The sequence below is a fragment of the Cupressus sempervirens genome, chromosome 7 (genome assembly GCF_028749045.1).
Source record: "Cupressus sempervirens isolate cs-2001-9-10 chromosome 7, ASM2874904v1, whole genome shotgun sequence".
NCBI classification, from domain to species: Eukaryota; Viridiplantae; Streptophyta; class Pinopsida; order Cupressales; family Cupressaceae; genus Cupressus; species Cupressus sempervirens.
The window spans coordinates 670,105,951-670,130,263 of NC_143124.1; the positions used below are offsets into that span (position 1 = coordinate 670,105,951).

Consider the following 24,313-nt stretch of genomic DNA (forward strand, 5'->3'; position numbering starts at 1 on the left):
TAAGTCACACTCTCAATGAGTTTCTCCCACATTGAGTGATGGTATGTTTGTTTTCGGTAGAACTAGTGGAAGACAACCTTGGCAAGATTTTACCTAGTTAGGAACTCAATAGAACAAAGTAAAGAAGGCTAAAATATTCCTGCCCCAATTTGTACAAATTGAGGGCAGAGTTAGTGCTACATCGATCATTCGAGAAACCATCTTGTATGGACTCCATAGTCCCTTGTACAACCTCTACTAATCCTCTAGAACATATAGATGTACTATTTTTGTGTGTCATACACCATTGTCCATGCAACATCTTGGGTTTTATTCCATCATAACATTTGTTGTTTTTATATGACATGCAATTCACATCTCATGCACAAATAATATCTTTAATTTGTACATCTAGATGATCTAGTTATCTTAAATGGGTCTTCATTTTTCCCATGTGATTTGTTTGGTCTCTTCTATGACATCTTATTTTTCCTTCTACACAACATTTGCAACATTTTGTATGAAGAATGCAACTTATTAAATATTGCATGACATCTCCAATAACTACCCACAATTACTTTAGAGACTATGCATTCCTCTTCTATGCCTACGTCATTTATTGTACAAACTCTATTTGTACACCATCATAATTATTCATCTATGTACTGCCCTTTTGTACAAATGCACCCTTTGAGACAAATCTCTTAACACCATATAGCATTGACATACCAACAATGTATGACATTTACTTCAACTTGGTACGACCTCACCCCGACAACTCAGTACAACCTCATTGATAGATCCTCACCACTTGATGATGTCTTTCCATAACAATAAAACAAAATAATTCTTCATGACATGCTGCCTATTTAGGTTGAAAGCCTCAAAGTCATTATTTTTTGGCTTTATTAGTATTGCTTTTGGCATCTTATAAAACCATTGGAATGATGTGCACTATAGAGTTTTGTGTAGTTCTAAAGGTCCTCATTTGTGCTTGGACACGATCTCATGAGGGGTGCAACCCCTTGATCCTTGCAAGGGGTGTTGCTCATTGACCCTGCTGAGGGCATTATCCTTAGATCTCCGTTTGATTTTTAAAGTACACTGTAGCTTGGGGTTTGCATATCATAAGTCATTGTCTGTAGATTTTTTGTTAGTCTCCTTGAATGAATATTTGTCGTCTAGAAGATCAATTTTTCTTTGGGAAGATGGGGATGGATGATGTAGACAACATACAATGCCTATTGTTATGTTGCTAATATGGGTTATCCGATAATACATTTAATGTTAGTATTAAGTTTGTTGTCACTCTCAGATACTTATACACATTGGTTGTTGACGACTGTGTTCTTCTTAACAACCATTAGGTCCTTTAAATATATTGTGTATCATCAAAGAAGATAAGATAATAGACAATAAGATGAACTGAAATTAATTTCATGAATAAATAAAGACATATTTTACCCATATATCTAGAAAACGTAATTTTTATTACAATTATTATTACATATATATAATTTATGAAACAATAAACTATAGCTATTGATTTTCAACCATATTAACAAATCCAATGTAGAGAACAATTTGATAAAAGTAGTTTCATCAAGAATCAGCTTTAATCAAAGCAAAAATACAAGGACAAACACAAGGGCCTATTCTAACTAAAATAAAAAATCGAACAACAGGTTGATTTTGAAACATAATTTCAAATTTCATACAATAACAGAAAGATTACCGCTAAGTTAAAATAAGAAGAATCCAACGTGTAGCAGAACAAATTCTGCCAGAGATTGAAGCAAGACTATTTAAACAAAGTCCTTAAAGTTAAGACTGGAATGACTCTAGAAACCTACAATTCTCATTCTGTTGAATATTGGTGGGCGTGCATCAAGCTCTGGCCCAGATATACGAAAGGAAATCCCTCAGATCATTATAAAACCACCTGAGCTGAACTTATAAAATACTGAAGGAACAATTGAAACATGGGATCAACAGATGAAAACAGCAGTAACAGTAGATTAATGGCATTGACAGTGCCTCGTGTAGTGGGTGGACTTCTGGTGTCTGCAGCGCTGCTGGGAGTGTATTTGGCCCCTGAAGCTTTCATTCCCTTTGCGAAGCGGATGAGAAGAAAGAAGAAGCGCGTGAGGGTGTACATGGACGGTTGCTTCGATTTGATGCATTACGGCCACTGCAATGCACTCAGACAGGCTCGTGCACTCGGCGATGAACTCGTCGTCGGTGTTGTAAGCGACGAGGAAATCATAGCCAACAAAGGGCCTCCTGTCATGTCTTTGAGTGAAAGGCAGGTGAAATCTCTCTTCTTCTTACATTTTTCAGAACTGATCCGAACTACCAGGGTTTTTGATTTTCTTTCTTTATTTCTCTCTAATTTGGTATATTTCCATTGAGTGGGATGTGTTGGTTTCGATGTTATTGCCGCACGTTGGATTGGGTATTTTGTCCCAATTTCAATATTTCACCACTCTAGAACATCCTGATGCTTTGCCCCTTGAGCTCTCTTCACAGTGGCATGTTGTATACTAGCTAGTCTCGAAAACTTTGCTCGAGACTTCAGTAAATTTGAAAGTTTTGAGTCCCTTATGAAGGACCCTAGTTTTGTTTTTGGCCATGGATTTGCATTAGGAATGGTATGATTCCAGTTGATCCAGTGGGTTTTAGATTTTCAAGTAATATGAATCCCTGACAAGTAATATGATTCCAATTCATTCGGTGGATTTACATTTCAAGTAATATGAATTACGTTCATTTGGCACGCTGATTTTCTGTTTTTTGAAAGAAATATACGGAGATATGTTTTTTAAAAGGTCTCTCATAGTTTTCAAAATTGTATGGAAGAGTTTTCTAGGTTTTTGCTCTCTGGAGTCACTGTGTTATTTCTTTTTGTTATCAACATATATATTGCTGGAACACCTGTTCTTGTACCCGGTATTTCAGTTCCATATTCTAGATGACTCTTGAAGGTGTTAGCATCTCGTGCCAATCCGAGTCTAAGCAGCTCCCTTGTGCACATAATTTCTACGATTCAATGACTTATGTCCCTTCGACATGTTTTATTAGACATTTGCACTGTAATTGAGAATTGATATTCTTTGGTGTACGTTTCGACCTGTATTCTAGCATGAGACTTAGGGAATTTGCAGCGTGGACACATCTCAGTTGTTTCACTTTTATTGCTGATTTAGATATCTCAATGCACATTTATTTGGGAATGCCCATTGCTGATACATTTTAGAGAATTGTATTTAATTCAGGATTAGAAATGTCAGTGTACATTTCTTTTAATTGTTTCGGAACATCCTTGATTTCAAATAGGTGTCTCATGGCTGTTTGAAGCATGTTAGCAACCTTTCCACATAAATTAGGGTTTAGAGGTGTCATAATTCACAATCACCTACCAAATCTCTTCTATGCCAGTGGCTATATTGTGTTTGTGGGGGTTGATGATCCTTGAAGATTTGGGGTCCCTTGTTAGATTTTTTCACGAAATCTTGTAAATTGTACCCAGTAGATAGCGCAATAAGGTTGTTATTTACATGTATTGTGGTCTTTCTTCGCATGTTTGGCATAGTTTTTTTTCCTCTTTTTCCTGTTAGTCCATGCCTTTATGCTGTTGTCTCCTCTAAGCCAGATTTTTTCATGAAGTCATTTGCCAAAATCTTGTGATTTTACCCAGTAGAAAAGATAACAAGGCTGTCATTTTCACATATTATGGTCTTCCTTCACATTTTTGGCATAGTTTTTTTTCTTTGTTCTCCATTAGTCCATGGCTTTATTCCAATGTCTCCGATGCTTGTTATATGCCCTCATTTGGTTGTTTCTGTAAGCTTGAAGTAAAACATGTCCATTGCATTTTATAAAGTGTTTGAATTACATTTATATATAATTTGTCTTTGATTGGCTGTGCCTTTTCAAGCTTATTTTTAGCCTACAGCTTTATAAAGTCTGAAGCTTGAGTCCATTTGTTTTGATCCATGAAACATTGCTATCTGTAAGATTGTCTAAGCTATTTGGTTTTTTGGGCCCAATTGGTTAAATGGGAAAAAATGAGAGCCCTTCATTTGCATTCTTTTGATTCAGACCATCCTTTTCCATTTTCTATTAACCTAATACATTTTCAAATGTCATTGTAACATACCTCTACTTTGCAACTAAGGAAACTCATCTCTAATTGTAGTAAATTAAATCAAAGACAAATTATATGTAATACAATTCAAGCACTTTATAAAATGCAATGAGCATGGTTTACTTCAAGCTTACAGAAACAACCAAATAGTTAATTTTGTGTTTTGAAAAGAAAGTAAGTGCAAAATTTTTCTATTTTTATCAAATAACATTTTATTACTGCAGCAAGAAACTCATATGAATTGACTGAAGCATGTTATTATTGCTATCACTACCAATAGTTATAGTTTATGTGTAGACACGTATTGAAATAAGCACTAAAGTGAAGATAGAAACCTGATACAATTTCATATCTGATGAGGTGTTTCCAATTTCATCTGACCACTTGTCAGAGAAGGGGAGCATCATTGAGGCATTCCCTCCCAACCATAAACGAAATCACACTCTGCACCTTCCCCAACTAGAGAATGACCCTGCCCTGCTTGAGGATGTAATGATTGATGGATCAATTACCACCTGAGCTCTGGTGTTTAGGCCCTACACTACTCTAGTCGGTCACACTCTAGATAAACCCTCATCTTGTATGACCTCACTGATTCAGAGGTGTAGCTGAGTCTTATGAATGGACATACACTTCCTAAGCAATGCGCACCTTGGCCAAGGTCTCATTTAACAAGCACGTTGCCTGCACAGTCTTGGGTTTACCACCACCCTATTCAAAGTTTTACTTTCCTTTTGATCTGTTGGTCTAGACCTAGGCTTTGCACAGTTATGGCAACTTTACATCTATGTTTTAGACAGAGGTTTTTGGTGCAGTAGGAGCTACTTTCAGAGTAGGGTTTACAAATCTCTTTAGAAATCATCTTCCTTAAATTTGGTCACTAAGCTACTTCAACTATATTCTTTTTGTTCATGTGTGAGCACTAGTTGCTCAGAATATGTTTTGATTCTATCTGAGCTTCTACTGCCCTCTTGTTACAACATTTACAACAGAGTTTACACTTTCTATCAGCTACAGTCTAAATTCAATTTAAGCTTACTAAACCAAATGTATATGTAACTCAGCTTTTTACTTCATTTTTTTAAGCTATAGTCAGGGTTCCGGGGTAATCTTGATAACCACATGTTCATATCCATATGAACACAGAGATAATTCATAAAAATCAGAAGTGTCCTTTGAGAGCTTAGAATGAACTTAATCCACAAGTAACATGGAAATAATTGGTCTCGCTGTTTATTTAAAAAATTCAGCAGATTATAAAAGATGATATTATCGCCAATTACCATTCATACAAATATCTGTGAAAGTAACTCATAATCTTCTACTGGTTTTCAAGAGCTTTTAGCTCACACATTTTTCCATGATGCTCTGTAGTTATTTTGTCAAAGTAAGCTCTCTATTTGCAACTCTTGTTTTCCAACTTGTGCAAGGAATTCATAAAATCTCCTTCTGTAACAGCATTATGACCTCTGAAGTTGATCAGAATGGGATCTAATTTAACGATATTTAATAGTGTTTTAGCTAAAGCATGAACTTTCTGGTTTAAGAAACCATGCATGTTTCCTTACAAAAATTCCTTCAAGGAATCCTTACGCATTTCTTTTCAGTCATAAGAAGTCTAGACTAGTTTATCATCTCATTCAGTGGAAGAAAAACAAACAAGGGATGGAAGTGCTTTTCATGCCTGAATAAATATGATGGAATTTTCAGAGACAGCTGTAGTTACTTCCTCAAGTTGCTATTTCCTCTTTGTCCCTTCTTTCCATTGTGCCTTCTCCACAATCACGATTTCTTTTTCCTTTTTTCCATATATGCGTTTAACTGAAAGTAACGAGAATTGGAATCGGCAAGGCTGAATCGAATCGCGAATTGGCCATGGATCGGAATCGAATCGGCCACAAATTGGCAAATTAAAAAAACCCTTGAAATTTAGAGATTTTACCAATTTAAAACTAATTTCATGCACCCTTTTTATTGAATATAAATTAAAACACACTCTAACATCAAGTAGAAGCTAACATCCATAAACAAGGAACATAAATAATAAATCCATCACATATGTTACATGTAAAATGTAACTTGTAGCTGAAGTAAATAGAAATCATAGGATCATAATGAGTCAAATCATAGGATGTATGAAAGATGAAGATCCATAAGACATCAAATCATAAATGTATGTAAGATGAAGATCCATGAAACATATGTCTATCAGTATCTATAAACAAAATGAAAAAACAAGGCTGTAGCTCAAGCCTCATCATCATCCTCAAGCTCGGCCTTAGCCTTAACCTTAGCTTCTGAGTATCTTGTCTGCCTTCTACAAAGGCATCTCAGGTAGGTCCTAGAGGATTGTTGAGCCATAGCCCCCACATGTAAGATGGTCCCATGAACATTACTAGGGCTTGTGTCTGTGTGTGCATGTGTGCATCTGCCAATACTTGAATGTGCTCTAGCCGCCTTCTCTGCCATGGCCACAACCTCGACCTCTCTATCTACCTTTTCAACCCACTCATGGTCTGCTTCACTCATGGTTTGCCTCAATGAAGATTGGATCCACAGCCTCAGTGAGCCACTCTGATTCCGGATCAATCTCCTTCAGAATGATCGGAGAGGAGTCAACACCCAAAATTTGTTTGATCCTAAGATGGAGGTTGTAATGAAGAAAAGCAAGATCATTCAACCTCTGCATAGATAACCTATTTCTCCTCTTCGAGTGGATATGCTCAAACATGGACAAATTGTGCTCACATTGAGAAGTGTTGCTTGGTTGACTTAGAATACAGATAGCAATTTTTTGAAGTTTTGGGATTGTGGATCCAAATATTTGCCACCATCTATCTGAAAAAAAGGGAAAAAAATAATAATTAGTCTCATTTACAACTTTAAAATTACAAAATCAAAAATTAAAATGCACAACTTATAAGCCATAAACTTAAGATTCAAGAATATATTATTTTTACTTGGCTGTATTGTTGTCCGAGCATCAATGGCCTTCCTGCTAGAGAAAATTGGCCCTTCTTTATTATTGAATTTGTCTAGCTCAATGGTTGCAGTTGCACTATCCTCATCACTACTTAACCTTTGAAGATCATTGTATATAGGTTGGTGAGAACCTCCTCATCTGCCTTGAAGTCAAGACAAAAGCAAAATGCTAGATTCAGATAATAAGCTACTGCATGGATGGGTTGGTGGAGCTGATTCTGCCATTTCGTATCAATGATCTCCCAAATAGGGGCATACTTCTCTTGCACTCCTCCATATTGGGCTCTAATGACCTCCTTGGCCCTATCCATGCCCTCATATTTGTAGCCCGTAGAGGTTTTCTCCCTATATATGGCCCTATCCATGCTCTATCAATGATCTCCCAAAATAGGGGCATACTTATCTTGCACTCCTCCATATTGGGCTCTAATGACCTCCTTGGCCCTATCCATGCCCTCATATATGTAGCCCATAGAAGGTTTTTCTCCATTAGCAGTTCGTAGGAGAGATACAAAGGGCTTAGTGACTTGGATATAATAAAATAAAAAATTGAGTCAAAACTTAAATATAAAATTATAAGTAAAACTAAATCTTGAAATAATTAAATAATAAATACTAAATGTTAAATTGTAAGAAATTTTATCTCAAGGATTTCTATAGCAAGTTTCCAAAAACCATCCTTATCAAAGATGCAGTTCGCTACATCTACCCCTGCAGTGGTCGTAGCATAGGAAGATGTAGTACACTCCTGCCCAACAAACATGCTCCTCAATTCAGCCCTTGATGTCAACAAAGAATGTAGTGTGATGAAATTCGAGGCAAACCTCGTGATGCTTGGATGAGCTAACTCCCTGCTTGCTTTGTAGTCACTCATTGTGCTGGGGACAAATGCATGATTGTAGATAAACTTGCATATATTTTTGACCCTTTCTATGCATGATTTGACTCACTTAAGCTTGCCAATTTCCTCCAACATGAGGTCAAGGCAATGTGCCGCACAAGGAGACCAAAGTATGGTGGGGTGCCTCTCCATCAAAAGTTTACCTACAACAATTTTAAATTAATTAGAAATTTAAACATGTTAGGGAACTTAAAATTAGAAAAGTTTAAATAAATTTATTTTCAAAACTTAAAAAGTTAAAAGTTTACCTGCAACAACATAACTTGTTGCATTATTTGTCACCACTTGCACCACATTTTCTTCCCCCACCTCTACCATGACTTTTTCAATAACCTCACATTAGTATGTGGCATTTTTGATATGAGTGGAAGCATCAATAGATTTGAGGAACATAGTATATCCTACAAAACAATGAATTATCATGAATCATCAACAAATTACAAATCAACAAATCAAAATTTAAATTATTGAATCAAGATTCACAATTCACAATGCATGTAGGAAAGTAGAATGATCAATCACCTCCATAGGAAACAAGAAAATCGAGGAGTGTTCTATTCCTCCTATTTGTCCAACCATTAGTCATGATGGTGCAACCCTTTTTTGGTCCACTCCATTTGGTGGTCCTCAAGCTCAACCTTCATATCCTCTACCATTTCATCTAAGAGGTATCTACTCAACTTAGCCTCAGTTGGGGCTTTAAACCTCGGACCACAAATAACAACAGCATCTATTATGTTATTGCCAATAAGGAGCACTGTCACAAATAGATTAATGGTTAGAAATTTAGATGACAAATTATTATGTAAAGTGAATCTATGATTAAAGTAGATATAATTAAAAGTTAATATTAAACTTAAAGAAAACAAATAAAAAAGAATCAATTACCTAGCTGCAATAAATGGACTGTTGCAAAAGTACTAAAATTTGCAAATTTTTTTTCCGGAAGCGTTATGAATCTCCTTGTTCAAACCCATGCCCTCAAGTGTGGGTTGTGAGCTAGAAGTAGTGCAAAGCACAAAGTAACTATCCAATTTTTTCCCCTGCACTTTAGGCTGCACTCAATCTCAGTATAAGAACGACAAGCACTAGCACAAGCACTAGCACAAGGACGAAAAATGAGGCTTGGAAGAACCCTCTCCAACACAACCTATGGATGCAGATGCAGTTGTGGGCATGGGAGCCAATAGCCCGTAACCCTTCAAGTTACCTTTTCTTGTTTAGTTTCTCTTGTTCATATTCTTCTAATGCCACTAAACAAGTGCGTTTTGCCTCAATAGTTTGTTGAGTGCAAATTGCAATATCATATCTAGGTATGGCAGCAATTTGGTATTTGAATCTATAAATGCCACCATAATTTATATCTTTACAAAACGTACATTTCGTTTGAAATTTCGTTCTTCCAGGGAAGTCTTTGGTATATTTCCAACATTCATCTTTTTTACTTATTGTGGAAAATGAAAGTTAAGGCTGTTGCAATAAGAAAATTCAAATAAAACCTCAAAGTTTCAAACTAATAAACAAAACAACAAAGCCTACTTTGCAAATTAGTAAAACTCATTCAAGATTTGCAAATGAAAATTAAAAAAGTTTAACAAAAAATGAATAATATACTAACATACAAAAAAAAATCAACACTTACCTCTTGCAAATGAGTTGAGGAGTGTTGCTATTGACTCCTTAATGCTCCCAATGCAATCTTATGTCCTTCCGAAATGGATTTTTGATTTCTTTGGTGCTCTTCCTTCTTGCTGGTTGCAAACCTGTGATTTTTTTTTATCTTTCTTCTCTCTCACTTTTCCTTTCCTCTACTCATGCTAAACAATTAGAAGGCCCCTTAGGGCTAAAACAAAGAGGAAAGGCAAAAAAATCATTAAAAAGATGGGTTTTTTAATAAAAAAAAATTGACTTGACTTTTTATTAAGTTGCGCAGGCCGATTTTTCACAATTCTTGCAAGCGATTTTGGTAATTTTTTGGATGAATCACTTTATCGGCGATTCATGGCGATGAAATCGCCAATCTGGTTCAACGATTCAAAAAAATTTGGGATTCTCGAATCAAATCACCAAACTGGTGATTGACACAATTTCTGGGCGATTCTCGTTACTTTTACTCCGTTTAAAACCATTTCCCAAATTTCATTTAATTTCCTATTGATTTTGTTACATTCCGCTAGGTTTCCTCTTCCACTATGCATATGTCATGACATTCAACATTTCTCCCCAATTTCATTAAATTTATATTGTAATGCACTGGTAGTCAATACTAACTCGGTTTCCTACAAATTGGAATGATGTCTTTCTAGGGCCTCCAAACTCCTTTGAATTAAAGAGGCTTGATACCAAATTAACTCCCTCGTGTCATGAATTAAGGAAATGCAAATATCTTTCCTTGATTCTCACTTATGAGGTGGTTTAAGGCTATTAAAGCTGATAGTAGTTTATAGTTAATATTTTAGTAATGTGAGAATCAAATGGAATACCTTTCCTCTTGATTTAAAATTAATTACTTTCTTGAGTATGTACTAAATGAGTTTCTATATATGTTCACCTATAAAATCATAATTTCTTATGCATTTTTCTGACATAAATTGAATGAGTTTATGTATACACGCTTGCATAGATACATACATGCATGCTTGCATTCATTTTTCAATTTTCTTACATACATATTTATGTAAGCATTACTTAGTTCAAATAGTTTAAAAAGAAGATCAACTTGATTTCTATGATGAGACCTCAATATTTATATGCGTTTTTTCTATTAAACTTAATTGAATATAGCTATTCTAATTCAAATGATTTGTGTAAGGCAATAGAATAGCCCTAGCTTCCAAATAACCCTCTAGGTGACACCATAGAGGTCTAGTCCTTGATTGCAGAACTAGGTCCAAAGCCTATATGTGGTAGTTTCTAGGGATTCTAGGAGATTTAGCCTTAAGTCCTAGACGTGGCACTCACCAAGATCTTTAGATGGCAACTTATTTAGATGTTACAACTTCTTGATGTTGGCCCCCCCTCCTTACTCGAAGGACAATGGACTCTTGCATTAACTTGCATAGGCATAACATGTAGTTGGCTGACGTCTTTTAAATTTGGAGAACATTGATCATGTTCAAAACTATAGATTGTACACTTACTTATCTAAACATACATATAAATCCTAAACCTATTCATTTGATCAATATCAATTTCATCATTCCACATTAACACAATTTATCACAATTGAACCATTTGTTCATCATTGCAGTTTCAAAAAATATAAAAGCATTGCATTATTAAACCATTGCGCATCTGTCCAAGTGAAATACCACAGCAAAATAACATAGCAAAATAGGGTGCAACATTTCCTCCCCCTTGTGAATCAACGTCCATGATGATTTAAGTAGTATCATAACAAAATGGAGATAGTGTTTAAACCATTATTACTATTAGTCTTTGGCTTATATAAACATTGAATAAAGAAATAAATCTTTAATGGATTTCATCATAATCCTCCTAGGTTGCACTGTCTAATCTCATAGCAAAATAGGGGTGTAACTTATTCTCCCCCTTGTGAATGATTGTCCTCGATGATTTAAGTAGTATCACAACAAAATGGAGCTACTGTCTAATCCATTATTTCAAAATTGTTTTTAGCTGTTATAAAAATTAAATAGCTAAGGAAATCTCTGGTAGATTTCATCATAATTCTGCTAGGTTGCAAAGATCTTAGTGCATTGGTCTCAGTGTTCCTTACACTATTTTATCTTCCTATTTCACTAGTGAAGCTTACATACTTTGAACACTTTGATGGGCTCAATTGTGACCATCCCTGGGTCCTACACGTGCAATGAATTCAAATCTAGCATATTTGAAAGTTTGGCATGTGTTTTTAAGATATGATACATGAAAAACATTGTGTAACTGGGTGAGGGCTAGTGGTAGAATAATTCTGTAAGTCATCAAATTGATAACCTTTAGGACCTCAACCGGTTTGACATATCTCAACACAAGTTTAGAGGACTTATTCATACTTAATAACACTCTTTTGAGGTTTGAACCTTAGGAGTACTAAGTCTCCTACCACAAAGTGTCTCAGTGTTCTTTTGGCATCGACATAGCTTTTTAGCCAATCGTTAGCTTCAACTACCCTTTTCTTGCTTAGTTTAACTTGCTCCTCCATTTCCAAGAGCATTTTGGGTCCAAGGCTTATTCTATCCCCCAAATTGTCCTAGCTGATAGGAGTTCTATACCTCTTTCTATGCAATGCCTCAAATGGTGCCTAATAGGAGTTATTTTGAGCAAACTCCAAAAGGTTAGGTAGTCCTACCATTTGTACCAGTAATACATGCAATAAATTCTAAGTTCTTCTAGAACCTGATTGACCCTTTTAGTGTGACCATCAATTTCTGGATGATATGCTAAACTAGTATTCAATTGATTCCTAAGGGTTTTGAACAGTTTTGTCAAAACCTTGATGTTACTTAGGCATCCCTATCAAACCTTATCTTTTCAAGTATTCCTTTTAACCAGAATATGTTGGGGGATAGAACTCCTAAGCAATAATGCAAAAGTCCTAATTTTGTTATGTCAAAGGACTGGCACAAATTTTGTTTGATCTGCTTGTTCAAAAGTGCTAAACTACGAAGCATAATCGGTAATCGATGATCAACATAGAGGACAAGCCAAAGAATATCACCACAAGTAGTTTTCACATACATATTGGAATAAGAACTCCTTTGTAAGCCTTGATCACCAAGGTACTTATCAATCTTTATGTACCAAGCTTGAGGAGTTGATTTGAGATTGTAAAGTGCTTTCGTTAGTTTACATATCTGGATTTTACCCCAACAATTATTTGACCTAAGAGTCTTTATTTGATGACAAGATTCTTTTTCTACTAAGGTCTTAGACTTTTGAAACATGCTAAACACTTTTGATTTTTGTTTAGGAAAATACACCCACTTTTTGCCACTAAGATGATCAACAAATAATATAAAATGCTTGAGCCTAGTAACTGAAGGAGTATTCGTTGACCCACAAATATCAACATGAACCAATTGTAATACTTTGGAAGCTTGCCAAGTATCACCTTCCAGAAATGGAGTTTGATGCTACTTTCCAGTCTAACAGACTCCATGATTTTGAGTTTGAATCTCTATTAAGCCAGCAACCAAATCCTTGCGAACTAGCTGAGAGAGAGTGTTTTTAGATGCCCATATTGCTGATTTTGGCTGCCATAGCATGATCGTGAGAATTACTAGTATTAACAAGTCTATAAAGACCATGATCCTCAATACTTCAATTGTAGTGAGTCTCTGAGTCTATTGATAAGAAATGCTACATTTGTGCAAATTGAATACCACATCAAGCCTAGGAGAGTGTCTTATAATCTAATTGATAGAGAGAAGGTTCTGTTCTATGCCTAGGACATAGTATACATTAAGGAAAATTAAATTCCTCCCACAATTGAATTTGCATGTTGCTTGTGTTGAAAACCGTATATTCTTCCCCTTCAAATATCTCTGAATTGGTGATTGGCATGTACTTTGTGAACCAATCCCTTCGTTGAGTGAAGTGTTGAGAAACAACTGAATCAATATACTAGGCAAAGGACTAACATAGTATGTTGGTCTTTTAGCCATAAAGGCGTCAAAGATAGATTGCTTTTACTGGTGTGTTCTGCAACATTGGCCTTTTGTTGAGACCCTTCCTGCCTTTTTTTAGAAGCCTAGCGATGGTGACAACCTTTCTTCATGTGGCCATACTTGTAGAAACAATTGCACTAAATATTCTTCTTCATCGAGTTGTCTTTGGATTAACCTATAGCCAAGGAGTGTCTCATAATCTAACTGACAGAGAGAAGGTTGAGTTCTATGCTTGGAACATAGAATACATTGAGGAAAATTAAATTCCGCTCACTAGATTCAATTTGCACATTGCCTGTGCCGACAACCATATACTCTTCCCCTCCAAATATCATTGAATTGGTGAATGACATGTACTCTATGAACCAGTCCCTCTAATGAGTGAAGTGTCGAGAAGCACCTGATTCAATATACCAGACAAAGAACTTAACATGATTTATTGGTCTTTTAGCCATAAAGGTGTCAAAGGTAGATTCCTTCTGCTTAGTATGCTCCGCAACATTGGCTTTTTGTTGAGACCCTTCTTGCGTTTCCTTTCCAAAAGCCAAGTGATGCTGGCAATTTTTCTTCATTTGGCCATACTTGTGGCACCAATTTGCATTGAATATTCTTCTTCATGGAGCTGTTTGGGGATTGTGTTGGTTCCCAAAACCGTAGATTGGAAATCCAAGAGCCTACCACTTCTCTAATAGGATTCCACATTCAATTCTAGCCAATGAACGAGAATCACCTTGATTCCCCTGTACTTTAGGCTTTGCTATACCTAGGTGGGTAGAACTTCACCTCACACGTTGACTGCCTGGTTCAAGGTTTTTCTATAGCGAATTTAAGCTTTGCGAGTTCTTCAGTTGGCAAGGTCCTTAAATTCAATCAAATTGAATGCTGAGTGTTTGAATTGAATGATTTGTATAAAGTTTTAACAATGGATTTGAGGTTTGTAATAAGGAAGTTATAGATTTTCTGACTTCAAATATAAATCCATTATTCCAATGATAAAAGGCCAGTGCTTTAGTTTATTCGGGCAACAGAGTCAACTACAATGAAGATTATATTGTACAACTTTATAATGTTTTATGCACACAAACTATAAATTGTTTAATAATCAAGACGCGGCGGATCAAATATATACACACAATTTTAAACTAGTCCATATTGCGCTTTAACACGTAAGCTCGGGGAGACAGTCTGGACACTGATTAGGAAACAATTAAATATTTCACAATATTTGCGATGATCAAGTTTAAAATGCTATAAATGACCTTGTCCACTTATTTGACCAAATTGTTTATAGAATTAAAAATGTTATAAAGGAAGAATCAACTATAGTTTAAATCTCCTTGCCTTTAATAAAAATAAACAAAGGGCCTTTTATTTTATTATAAAAATAAATGAATTTATATTATAGTCATATTTAAGCTCCTTATTCCTCTGAGCAAAAATATAAAATACTTTTTTTTATCTATAATCGCAAGTTTTATGCAACACACGATCATTGCTAGATGAATTATGTGTCTTCTAGATTTCTCCACCATCGGTAATTAGTACGAATATTAATATTATCTGCAAAACTTCTCCTGTCGATGCCTAGAGTTTAATACTTCTATAAATTTGTTCATCACATGCTTAGGCTGACTTTTGGAATACTAGTATTGCCCAATTTTGTATGTGTATCGTGACATGACAAAGGAGCCATAGTTACGGGTAGTGTCCACTGGTATCATATTTTAGAAAATGGAGTCTACTTTATATTGATCGCTTCAGACTTTTGTTCTCGAAGATTACAAGTAGCACATAGTTTTCTGTCTTCAAAGGGGCTTCTCGCAACATTACATACTCGCATCTTCTAGCTCGATGCTTCCATATTGAATGATGCTTCCAATTCCAAATTTTTGGCCATAATCCAAAAGTTTTTGATGATGAATCAGCCCTTGAGCATGAAGGAATAAAGAATTCCAGGATGGATGACCAAGCCTCTCACGGGACATCAATGGTAATAGCAAACATATATATAAAAAGAGCTATGCTGGGGATAATAAACCAGTGGTATTAATAAATTCATTGCCTTATCTGATTATCATTAAAGCTTATGGCTAAAATGAGCCATGCGATTAAGATTAAGGAAGATTTATTAAAATAATAATCAAGACTATTTAAAAATAAGAAGGTGCGATTTATTTTGAAGACATGACTTTTGGATTTGAAAAGTCACCATCTTCTATTTATTAAGTATAAATGAGGAATGAAGGAGAAGCAACAAGACACATTAGATATTTGGCATAAGCATTTAGAAATGAAATATATTTTTGTATGGAGGAATAAGGAGCTTTAATATGGCTTTGTAATGTAAATTGAAATATTTTATTTTAATAATAAAATAAAATGTTCTTTGTTTATTTTTATTGGAGGCATGGAGATTTAAATAGTAGTTGATTCGTCCTTTATAATCATTTAAAATTTTTTTTTGTAAACAATTTATGTTAGATAAGTGGACAAGGTCATCTACGACATTTTAAACTCGACCATCGCAGATATTGTGAAATATTTAATTGTTTCCAAATCTGTGTCCGGTCAGTCTCCTCGACCTTAGGAGTTAAAGCACAATCTAGACTAGTTTAGAATTGCATATATACATATTTGATCCGTTAGATCTTGATTACTAAACTGTTTATAGTTTATGTGCATAGGACATTATAAAGTTGTACCTTATAATCTTCATTGTAGTGGACTTTGTTGCTCAAATAAGCTAAAGCACTGGTCTTTTATCATTGAAGTATTGGATATATATTTGAAGTTAGAAAATCTATAACTTCCTTCTTACAACCCTCAAATCCATTGTTAAAACCTTATACAATTCATTCAATTCAAACACTTAGCATTCATCTTGATTGAGTTTGAGGACCTTACCAACCGAAGAACTCAAAGCTTAAATTCGCTATAGAAAAACCTTGAGCTAGGCAATCAGCGTCTGAGGTGAAGGTCTACCTGACTAGGTGTAGCGGAGCATAAAGTGCAAGGGAATCAAGGTGATTCTCGTTCGTTGGCCAAAATTGATTGTGGAATCCTATTGGAGAAGTGACAAGCTCTTGGATTTCCAATTTGCGGTTTTGGGAACCAACAGATTGACCTGGGCCTTTTAGCTGAGAGGGTTTATTGTTTCCTTTGTCCTTAGTAGAGGACTTCATTGTGATGATTTGTTTAGTGGAGGTTGAAGTAGCATCACTACCAAATTGCTGTCTCCAACAATTTTTCTAGAACTTTGTTGCAAAGATTTGGAAACTTCAAGTCAGCATTAGTTGAGGTAATGCCGAGTGTCTCAATAAATTGCTCATAAGACTTTGGTAGACTCTTTAGAGTGATGACTATCATGTCTTGTTCCTCCATCTTCTGACCAATTGCTTCCAATTGATCATGAATGTCCTAAATTTTTGTTAAATGCTCCTTCAGAGACATCCTCTCATTCATCACCATAAAAAAAAGCACGGTCTTCAAAAAGAACACATGACTTTTGTCGGATGTTTCATGTTGGGCCTTCAAATAATCCCAAATTTCAGCTACTGTCTTGGTTGAGGGTACTTAAGGCAGCTCATCATTGATGATTGACAATTTGCACCACAACTTCTTGTTTCTGCAAATCAAATTTGTCCTAATCTGCACCTACCATTGCATGGCCTAGAACAATTTGGTCAAGATGTTGATATTCAAAAATTGTCATCATTTGCTACTTCTAGGTGTTGTAATTGCAGCCATTAAACTTTTGATTGCCTGCCAAGATTATGTTGGTCAAAAAAGCCATCTTTTATGCTTTTCAAGGCATAAAGAATGAGAAAATTGAAGAGGCCTTTTTTGATCATAGAAAACTTGAGACTTAGGTCCTAATGCACAAAAAACAAATGCAAATTTTGAGACACATCCTAAGATAAAATAAGTTGGCACATGTACCAATGCAAAAAAGGTCAAATGTCACTCAAATGTTATGATAAATCAGTGTTGTTATTAAACAAAGGAGATGAAAGCTGCTTATTTACATATTTACAAAGATAATGTTTCTTAAAAAGTAGTTGTGTACTAAAGACAAAAATAGAAACTACCTAATAAACTAAAGATGGACTAAGATGATCATTTAAGAAACATTATAATATTCTAATACCCTCGCTTAATGGTCATTGTTTAACTACTGTCACAAATTCTTCAAAACATTTTGCTGTTGTTGAGACCCTCCGTGGATTTGCAAAATGTTAATGACCAAGAAGCCAAAATCCATCCAGAAAAGAATAGAGAAGGGTGTCTTCTTTAGAAAGCTTTGCAAAAAGGGACGAGCTTGCCACTGACTCTACCATTGAGACAAGTCTGCCACTAACCTTCCTAGAATCAACAAAACATTTGACCTAATGTTGAATAATAAAGCTGCCCTTCCCTATAGCTAGAAACATAGCCAAAACTGCTACGATTTTGATGAAAAAGTGACAAGCCCTATAAACTTTGCAGATGAGCACGATGCCCTAGAACAAACTACAAAAAGTCACAATTTTTTAGGAGGGAAATTAGAAAAATCAGACTCAATTTTTGAGGTGAAAAACCGATCAAAACCAGTTAACAAAATTCGAGATATGGATCAGAGAATACAAAGCTTCATTTTGTAGGAAAAAATGGTAAAACCCAACAAAGAATTTTTGAGGGAAAATTTACAAACTCTCTAGATAATTTTTTGGGGAAAAATTTATAAACCCTTAAGATAATTTTTGAGGAAAAAATTATAAACCCACCAAATAATTTCTGAGGAAAATATTATAAACCCGCTAGATAATTTTTGAGAAAAAGTTAATTAACTCACCAAATAATTTTTGAGGAAAAAACTATAAACCTGCTAAATATTTTTTGTGGAAAAAATTATTAAAACCCATCAAATTTTTTTTAAGGGAAAAAATAATGATAACCTATCAGATAATTTTTTACAAAAAATTTATAAATCCATTAGATAATTCTTTAGAAAAAAATTATAAATCCAAAACCATGAGACTTTTCTTGGTAAACCAACACATGCAAGAACATGCAACTCACAAAAAGTACATGTAAGCAACATGCAAGTACATGCAACTATTGAAAATCAAAGATTCTTATTGAAACCAAGAAATCGCGCAAACAAAACTCTTGACCAAGCTTGTCATTTTTAGCAAAAATCTTGAAGACAAACCACAATTTTTTTGTAAAATATCTTCAATATTTATTTCAAAAAATCAAAAAATATATTTTGGGAAAAAATTCCATATTTAGAAGAGGCTCATTTTTTTTAAAATTCACCAAATTTTATGAAATCCCATCGACCGGTTTTGATAGCATGTTATGATAAATCGATGTTATTAAATAGAGGAGATAAAAACTCCTTATAGAAATTTACAAAGACGATGTTTCTCAAACGAACAATAAAGACAAAAATAGAAACTACCTAATAAACTAAAGATTAACTAAGATGACCATTAAAAAAACATTATAATATTCTAATACCCAAAATTAATTTCCAAACTTCCACAAAAGGGTTTGGAAACCCTTACCACATTAAAAGACACAGAGAAAATTGTGCCCCAGCTGAAATGCATAAACCTTTGGTCTTCAAAACCCTAGGCCATAAGGTTTAAATGACAAAACTACCACAAATATAGGAATCTTGGTTCATGGGTTTGAATTCAAAGCAAATTTGAGGAGGGCGCCCATATGCGAAAAAATAGTGTACAGACCTTGAGTACAAAACTCATGTCACATAGAAAAGAGAAGGTACCTTGTGTGAAAGTAAACTGAGCAGGAATGTGGGCTAAAAAATAAAATCCGGTGCCATTCATATTGCAGTTGCAAAGGAAATAGTCATAGAAAAACCTTTCACACAAGCTGCGAGTTGTTGGCCTACAAAAAAAAATTGAAAAGAAAAAGAACTCCAAGCAGAAACCTATGGGTAGAAAACATGAACACAGATACAACCTTTCATACCTGCACAAGAACGATCTATGTAGAAGAAAAACGAAAGGTTTTTAAAAGAACTCATGGGCCTTTGAAAACTTTTATCACTAAATATTATTATAAAAGTTTTTGGATGACCAAAGGGCCTTTGAAAACCTTTTCACTAAAATATTATGATAAATTTTTTAGGATGACCATAATTTAAAAACAAAATCCTTCCCACTCTCCTACCATGTTATTTTAATGGGATTTTCTTGTATTCACAATAAAATGAATATGTACATATTTCTAGAAAATACAAAGTTGATGTTTCTTTGAGAACAATCACCAACTGAAGGCTAATCAGTATTCATCACTTCACTTGTCCATAGTATCCATCCTCTCTCAGCTATTGAAGAACTGAAATTCTGGAATCTATATGTACATATGCCATAGAAGATGTATGTCTTCTTCGGCTAAATGCATCTATGACCCAGTTTTCTTTTCCCTTAATGTAACTGATCTCAAAGTAGTGGTCTGAAATCAGTTCCAACCATCTTCTTTGGTGTATGTTGAGGTTTGGTTGAGTGAAGATATATTTCAGATCTTTGTGGTTGGATGACAACTCAAATGGTTTGCCTAATAGGTAATGATGCAAAACTTGTAGCACGTGCACAATTGTTGCAAACTTGCAAGTTCCAGATCATGTAGATCATAGTTTGTCTCATAATTTTTGAGCTTTTGAGGCTTGTAAGAAATTACTTATCCATCTGGCATTAATACTCCTCCGATTTCTTCCCTTGAGGCATCTATAACCACTATAAAATGTCCCTTTGGGTTAAATGGTTTCCATATAGGACTTGTTTCCCCTTCAGTAAATTGAAGGCTTCTTGGCACTTCTCCGTCCACTCGAATTACTCCTCCTTTCTCTGAGGTGAGATGATAGGGTAAGCTATCCGAGAAAAATTCATAACAATTTTTCGGTAATAACTTGCTAGCCCCATAAAACTTATTACTTGTACATTTCTAGGGGTTGGCTACTCTATTATAGCTTTTTATCTTTGTAGGATCCACTAGTATTCCCTTTGCGGATATGATATGCCCTAAATATTGCATTTCCTTTAGGAAGAAAGTGCATTTTGGACAGTTTCCTGTATAATTTATGTGAACAGTTTCCCATACAATTTATGTTCACGCAATTGCTGCAACACTATTGAACGTGTTGATAGTGTTTCTCTTCATTTTTTAAGTAAATTAAGATGTCACAAGAAATACCAATACAAACTTGTCCAAGCAGTCTCAAACACACCATTTATGAGGTTCATAAATGTTGCAAGGGCATTAGTGAGTGCAAGGGGTAATTATGTGAACTCATAATTGTCTATATCACATTCTAAAAGCAGTTTTATAGATATCTTCATCCTTCATCCCACACATTTGATCAAATAGATCATCAATCCACGGTAAATGACAGTGATTCCTTATGGTTACCTTATTCAACATTTGGTAATCCATGCACAAGCGAAGGGCTTCATCCTTTTTATCAAAAAATATAGGGGCACCCCAAGGTGACACAGTGGGTTGTATGAACCCCTTAATAGTTCTTGTAACTATGCCTTCAATTCTATAATTTAAGTGGTAGTCACTATGTAGTTATCCCTAGAGATTGGTTCATCTCTAGGAACCAATTCAATTGAGAAATCAAATACCATTTTGGGTGGTAATCTTGGTAATTCTTCAATAAATACATCCCTATGTTTTCAAACACAGGGACACTTCTCTGCAAAATATTCCTCTGATGTACTAGTCTCTTCTAATTTGACCTCTTCTTGGGTGGTCACTTCAAAGATTATTAATTCTTCAAGCCTTCTAATTTCTTGGACCTAGCTAATTCTTTTATTTTGACAACAAACACCTAGCACTCTTTCCTACTACTTCTTTTTAATTGCTTGCCTAAAAGTTGCTAGATTCTGACTTCTCGTTGTATGCCTTGCATTCTAATCTAGTTTCCAAAGTCATCAAGGCATTCTATTGATTTTTCACAATAGTTAACTCTAGCCCTATGTTTCCATAGCCTGTCATTCGTAAAATAATATCATATGAACTTAAGAGGTGCTACATACAAATTAACTTATGTTGTGAAGCCGAGAAGCTCAATTTTGGCTTGAAACAAATATTGCTCTGCTTGAGCTTTCAACTTATTAGCATAGTCAACCAACCAAGAGTTGGCCTTAAAATTAACTCTTTTAAGAAACTTAATAATGTAGGACTAATATGGAATTCTGCTTGACGGTTATCTACTATAGCATGGATTAAGTAATTAAGGAATTGATTTTCAAAAGGTGAAGGTTTGTGAACATTTGTAATTTGTAAGGGTTGTGACTTTTCGATAGGGTTGTGACTTTTTGACAGGGTTGTAATTATGAAGGTTGTGACTCTTCAAAAGGGTTATGATTATGAAGGTTTGTGACTCATCGAAAGAGGGTCAACAATGAATGCTAGTGAATCTTGCTTAAGGGCATACATGATGAAGAGGTGGGACCTCTCCCTCACATGGGAATATATAATGGAGAAGAAGGATAAAATGAAATGGGGGAAAAATGGAGTATAGGAGATGTAGTACATATTTAGAGAAGTATAATGAGGGATCTGAAATAAAACTTGAGAGAAGAAAATTAGAAGAGGATAAACCTTATTGGGATATGTGCTGATTAAAAAAGTAATAAAGACATTTGATTATTAAGAGATAGGTGAAGATTAAATAAGGAGTGAAAGGGGCAATAGTTGTCATTCAAATGTATTTTTTCATAACCAAAGAGTGTGATCCTTTCATAAGGGCATTAACAAACGAAAGTGTGTGACTCCCTACACTCAAAGGAGATATTAAGGAGGAGAAAGTTCCATCTGAAGAAGAAATAAAAGATAGGGAGAACAATTGGGAGAATAGTATATTATTCTCAAAGACAACAATGAAAAGTAGTATTAATACTTCGCAAGATAGGTATGTCTTGCGGTGGAATGGACCATGCTACATCATACACAAGCAAGAGTCTTGTGGTGGAATGTGCATGAGCTGCATCATACAAAGATAAGGGAATAAGGCATGTGGCATAATGGGCATGAGTTAGATCATACAAAGGCACTATTTGTGAAGGATAGTGGAAGAATTATTGTGAGAATCTGTAACCATATAAGTAGATCATATTACACTAACAATATAGTCAATTTGCATATACTTGTTCCCTAATTTTGTGATTGCAAGACCTAAATCAGGGTTTACCTTGTTAAAAGATGTTTTAATGGTAATGTTATACCTCTAACCATCTTACAACTCCTATTTTAATGGAATTTGTGAATCTAGGGCAAAAATTAGGGCAATCCCAAAAATGGGACATTACACATTTTGGTATGGGGGCATTTACTTGAATAATTGGGTAAATTTTTCCTAGTATTCATGGACTTTTTATGCCCCTTGTCTAAGGTTTTGGATCTATAGGGCCTTATAGTCAAAGAACAGCTTTGTAACCACCTTTGCCTAAGGTGTGTTCAAATTGGTCCCATGTGATTTTGGTTGCCTTAAGCTCTGACTTTGCCCTTTTGTTTTCCTACCACATAAATACCTCACCAGTCAATTGGTAAGCACCCCATGTTGCCTTGGAACTCTTTGTATAATCCCTAGTTCAAAGTGCTTTTCCATTTCAGTTAGCTAGTATTTGGCAATTTTCTATAGATATCTAACCCTCAAACTCGGGGGTTTGACTTTCTTCATGTCATGGCATATGTCACTTACCAATTGCTTACTCCGATCAAACTGTGCTTTGGTAAAGGTACGGGTGTTTGTTCCTTACAATATGTATTTTGGGTAGTAATATTTTGTTTGCTAACATGTTCCTTAAATGGAGATTCCTACACTTCCTTTATGTTCTAACACCTGTTGATCTAAAGTTCTATGTCTGCTCCAAGTCTCTTGCATCACGGCTAGTAACTAGTTTAGTTTCTCTACTGGGTTGTCTAGATGCCCAAATCCTTCAACATTATCTCCTGTATGTTCCATAATCAGATTTTGTTTTCCTATAATAAATATCATTTGGTCCAAAATTCCTTTTTAAGAATTGTTTTCAATTAACATTATCAAATTTCCACAATCCATTTGTAAAGCAAGTTCATTTCTGGATTTGATTGTGTGTATTTTTTAGCATCAATGTTTCGGATCACTCTAGGTGATCCATCATCAGGATGAAAGAGTGCAGGATTAGAAATAGTAAAAAGATTTAGACCAAGCCTTGCTCAAGAGCTATAAGAAGAGAAGGGGAGACAACACAAAACATTCTTTTCAACATTAGGAAAGTAACACATTATACCAGAATTAAATAACATTTATCTTAACACAATGGAATTGTGTCTTTCATATTAGTCACATCAAAACATTGTTATATGTATATCTTTAGCATTAACTAAAACATCTGAAACTTCTTAATAAGCTTTTTACATTGTGTATTCTCGAGCTTGTCATGCCCATCAGTTACATAGAGATTTCCATGTTGATTATCCAAGGTTACTTCCTCATGTTTGTTTGACCCCTTTGTTTAGTTGTTTCCTTAAGAGGACTTCCTGGTTTAGCTTGATGGATGCTTTGACCTTTTCCTTATTAGAAGCTGTCCATGAATGTCCTTCCTTGTGAGGATGTGCTACAACCTTGGCCATAGTTTCCACTTCAGAAAGAGGTGAACAATAGGAGTAGTCATG

The 24,313-nt window shown here is 35.0% G+C and overlaps 1 protein-coding gene across 2 annotated transcripts in view; it reads left to right on the forward strand.

Moving 5' to 3' along the window:
• Positions 1-1,656: 1,656 nt before the first annotated feature.
• LOC149548443 (ethanolamine-phosphate cytidylyltransferase-like) overlaps positions 1,657-24,313 on the forward strand; it is a 153,533-nt gene continuing 130,876 nt past the window's right edge. Inside the window, exon 1 of one of the 2 annotated variants that reach the window (XM_089792512.1) lies at positions 1,657-2,284. In XM_089792512.1, the coding sequence (XP_089648638.1) occupies positions 1,962-2,284 (323 nt within the window). In that variant the 5' untranslated portion in view covers positions 1,657-1,961. The remainder of the gene's footprint in view (positions 2,285-24,313) is intronic. The other variant, XR_016354028.1, reaches the window with a different exon arrangement.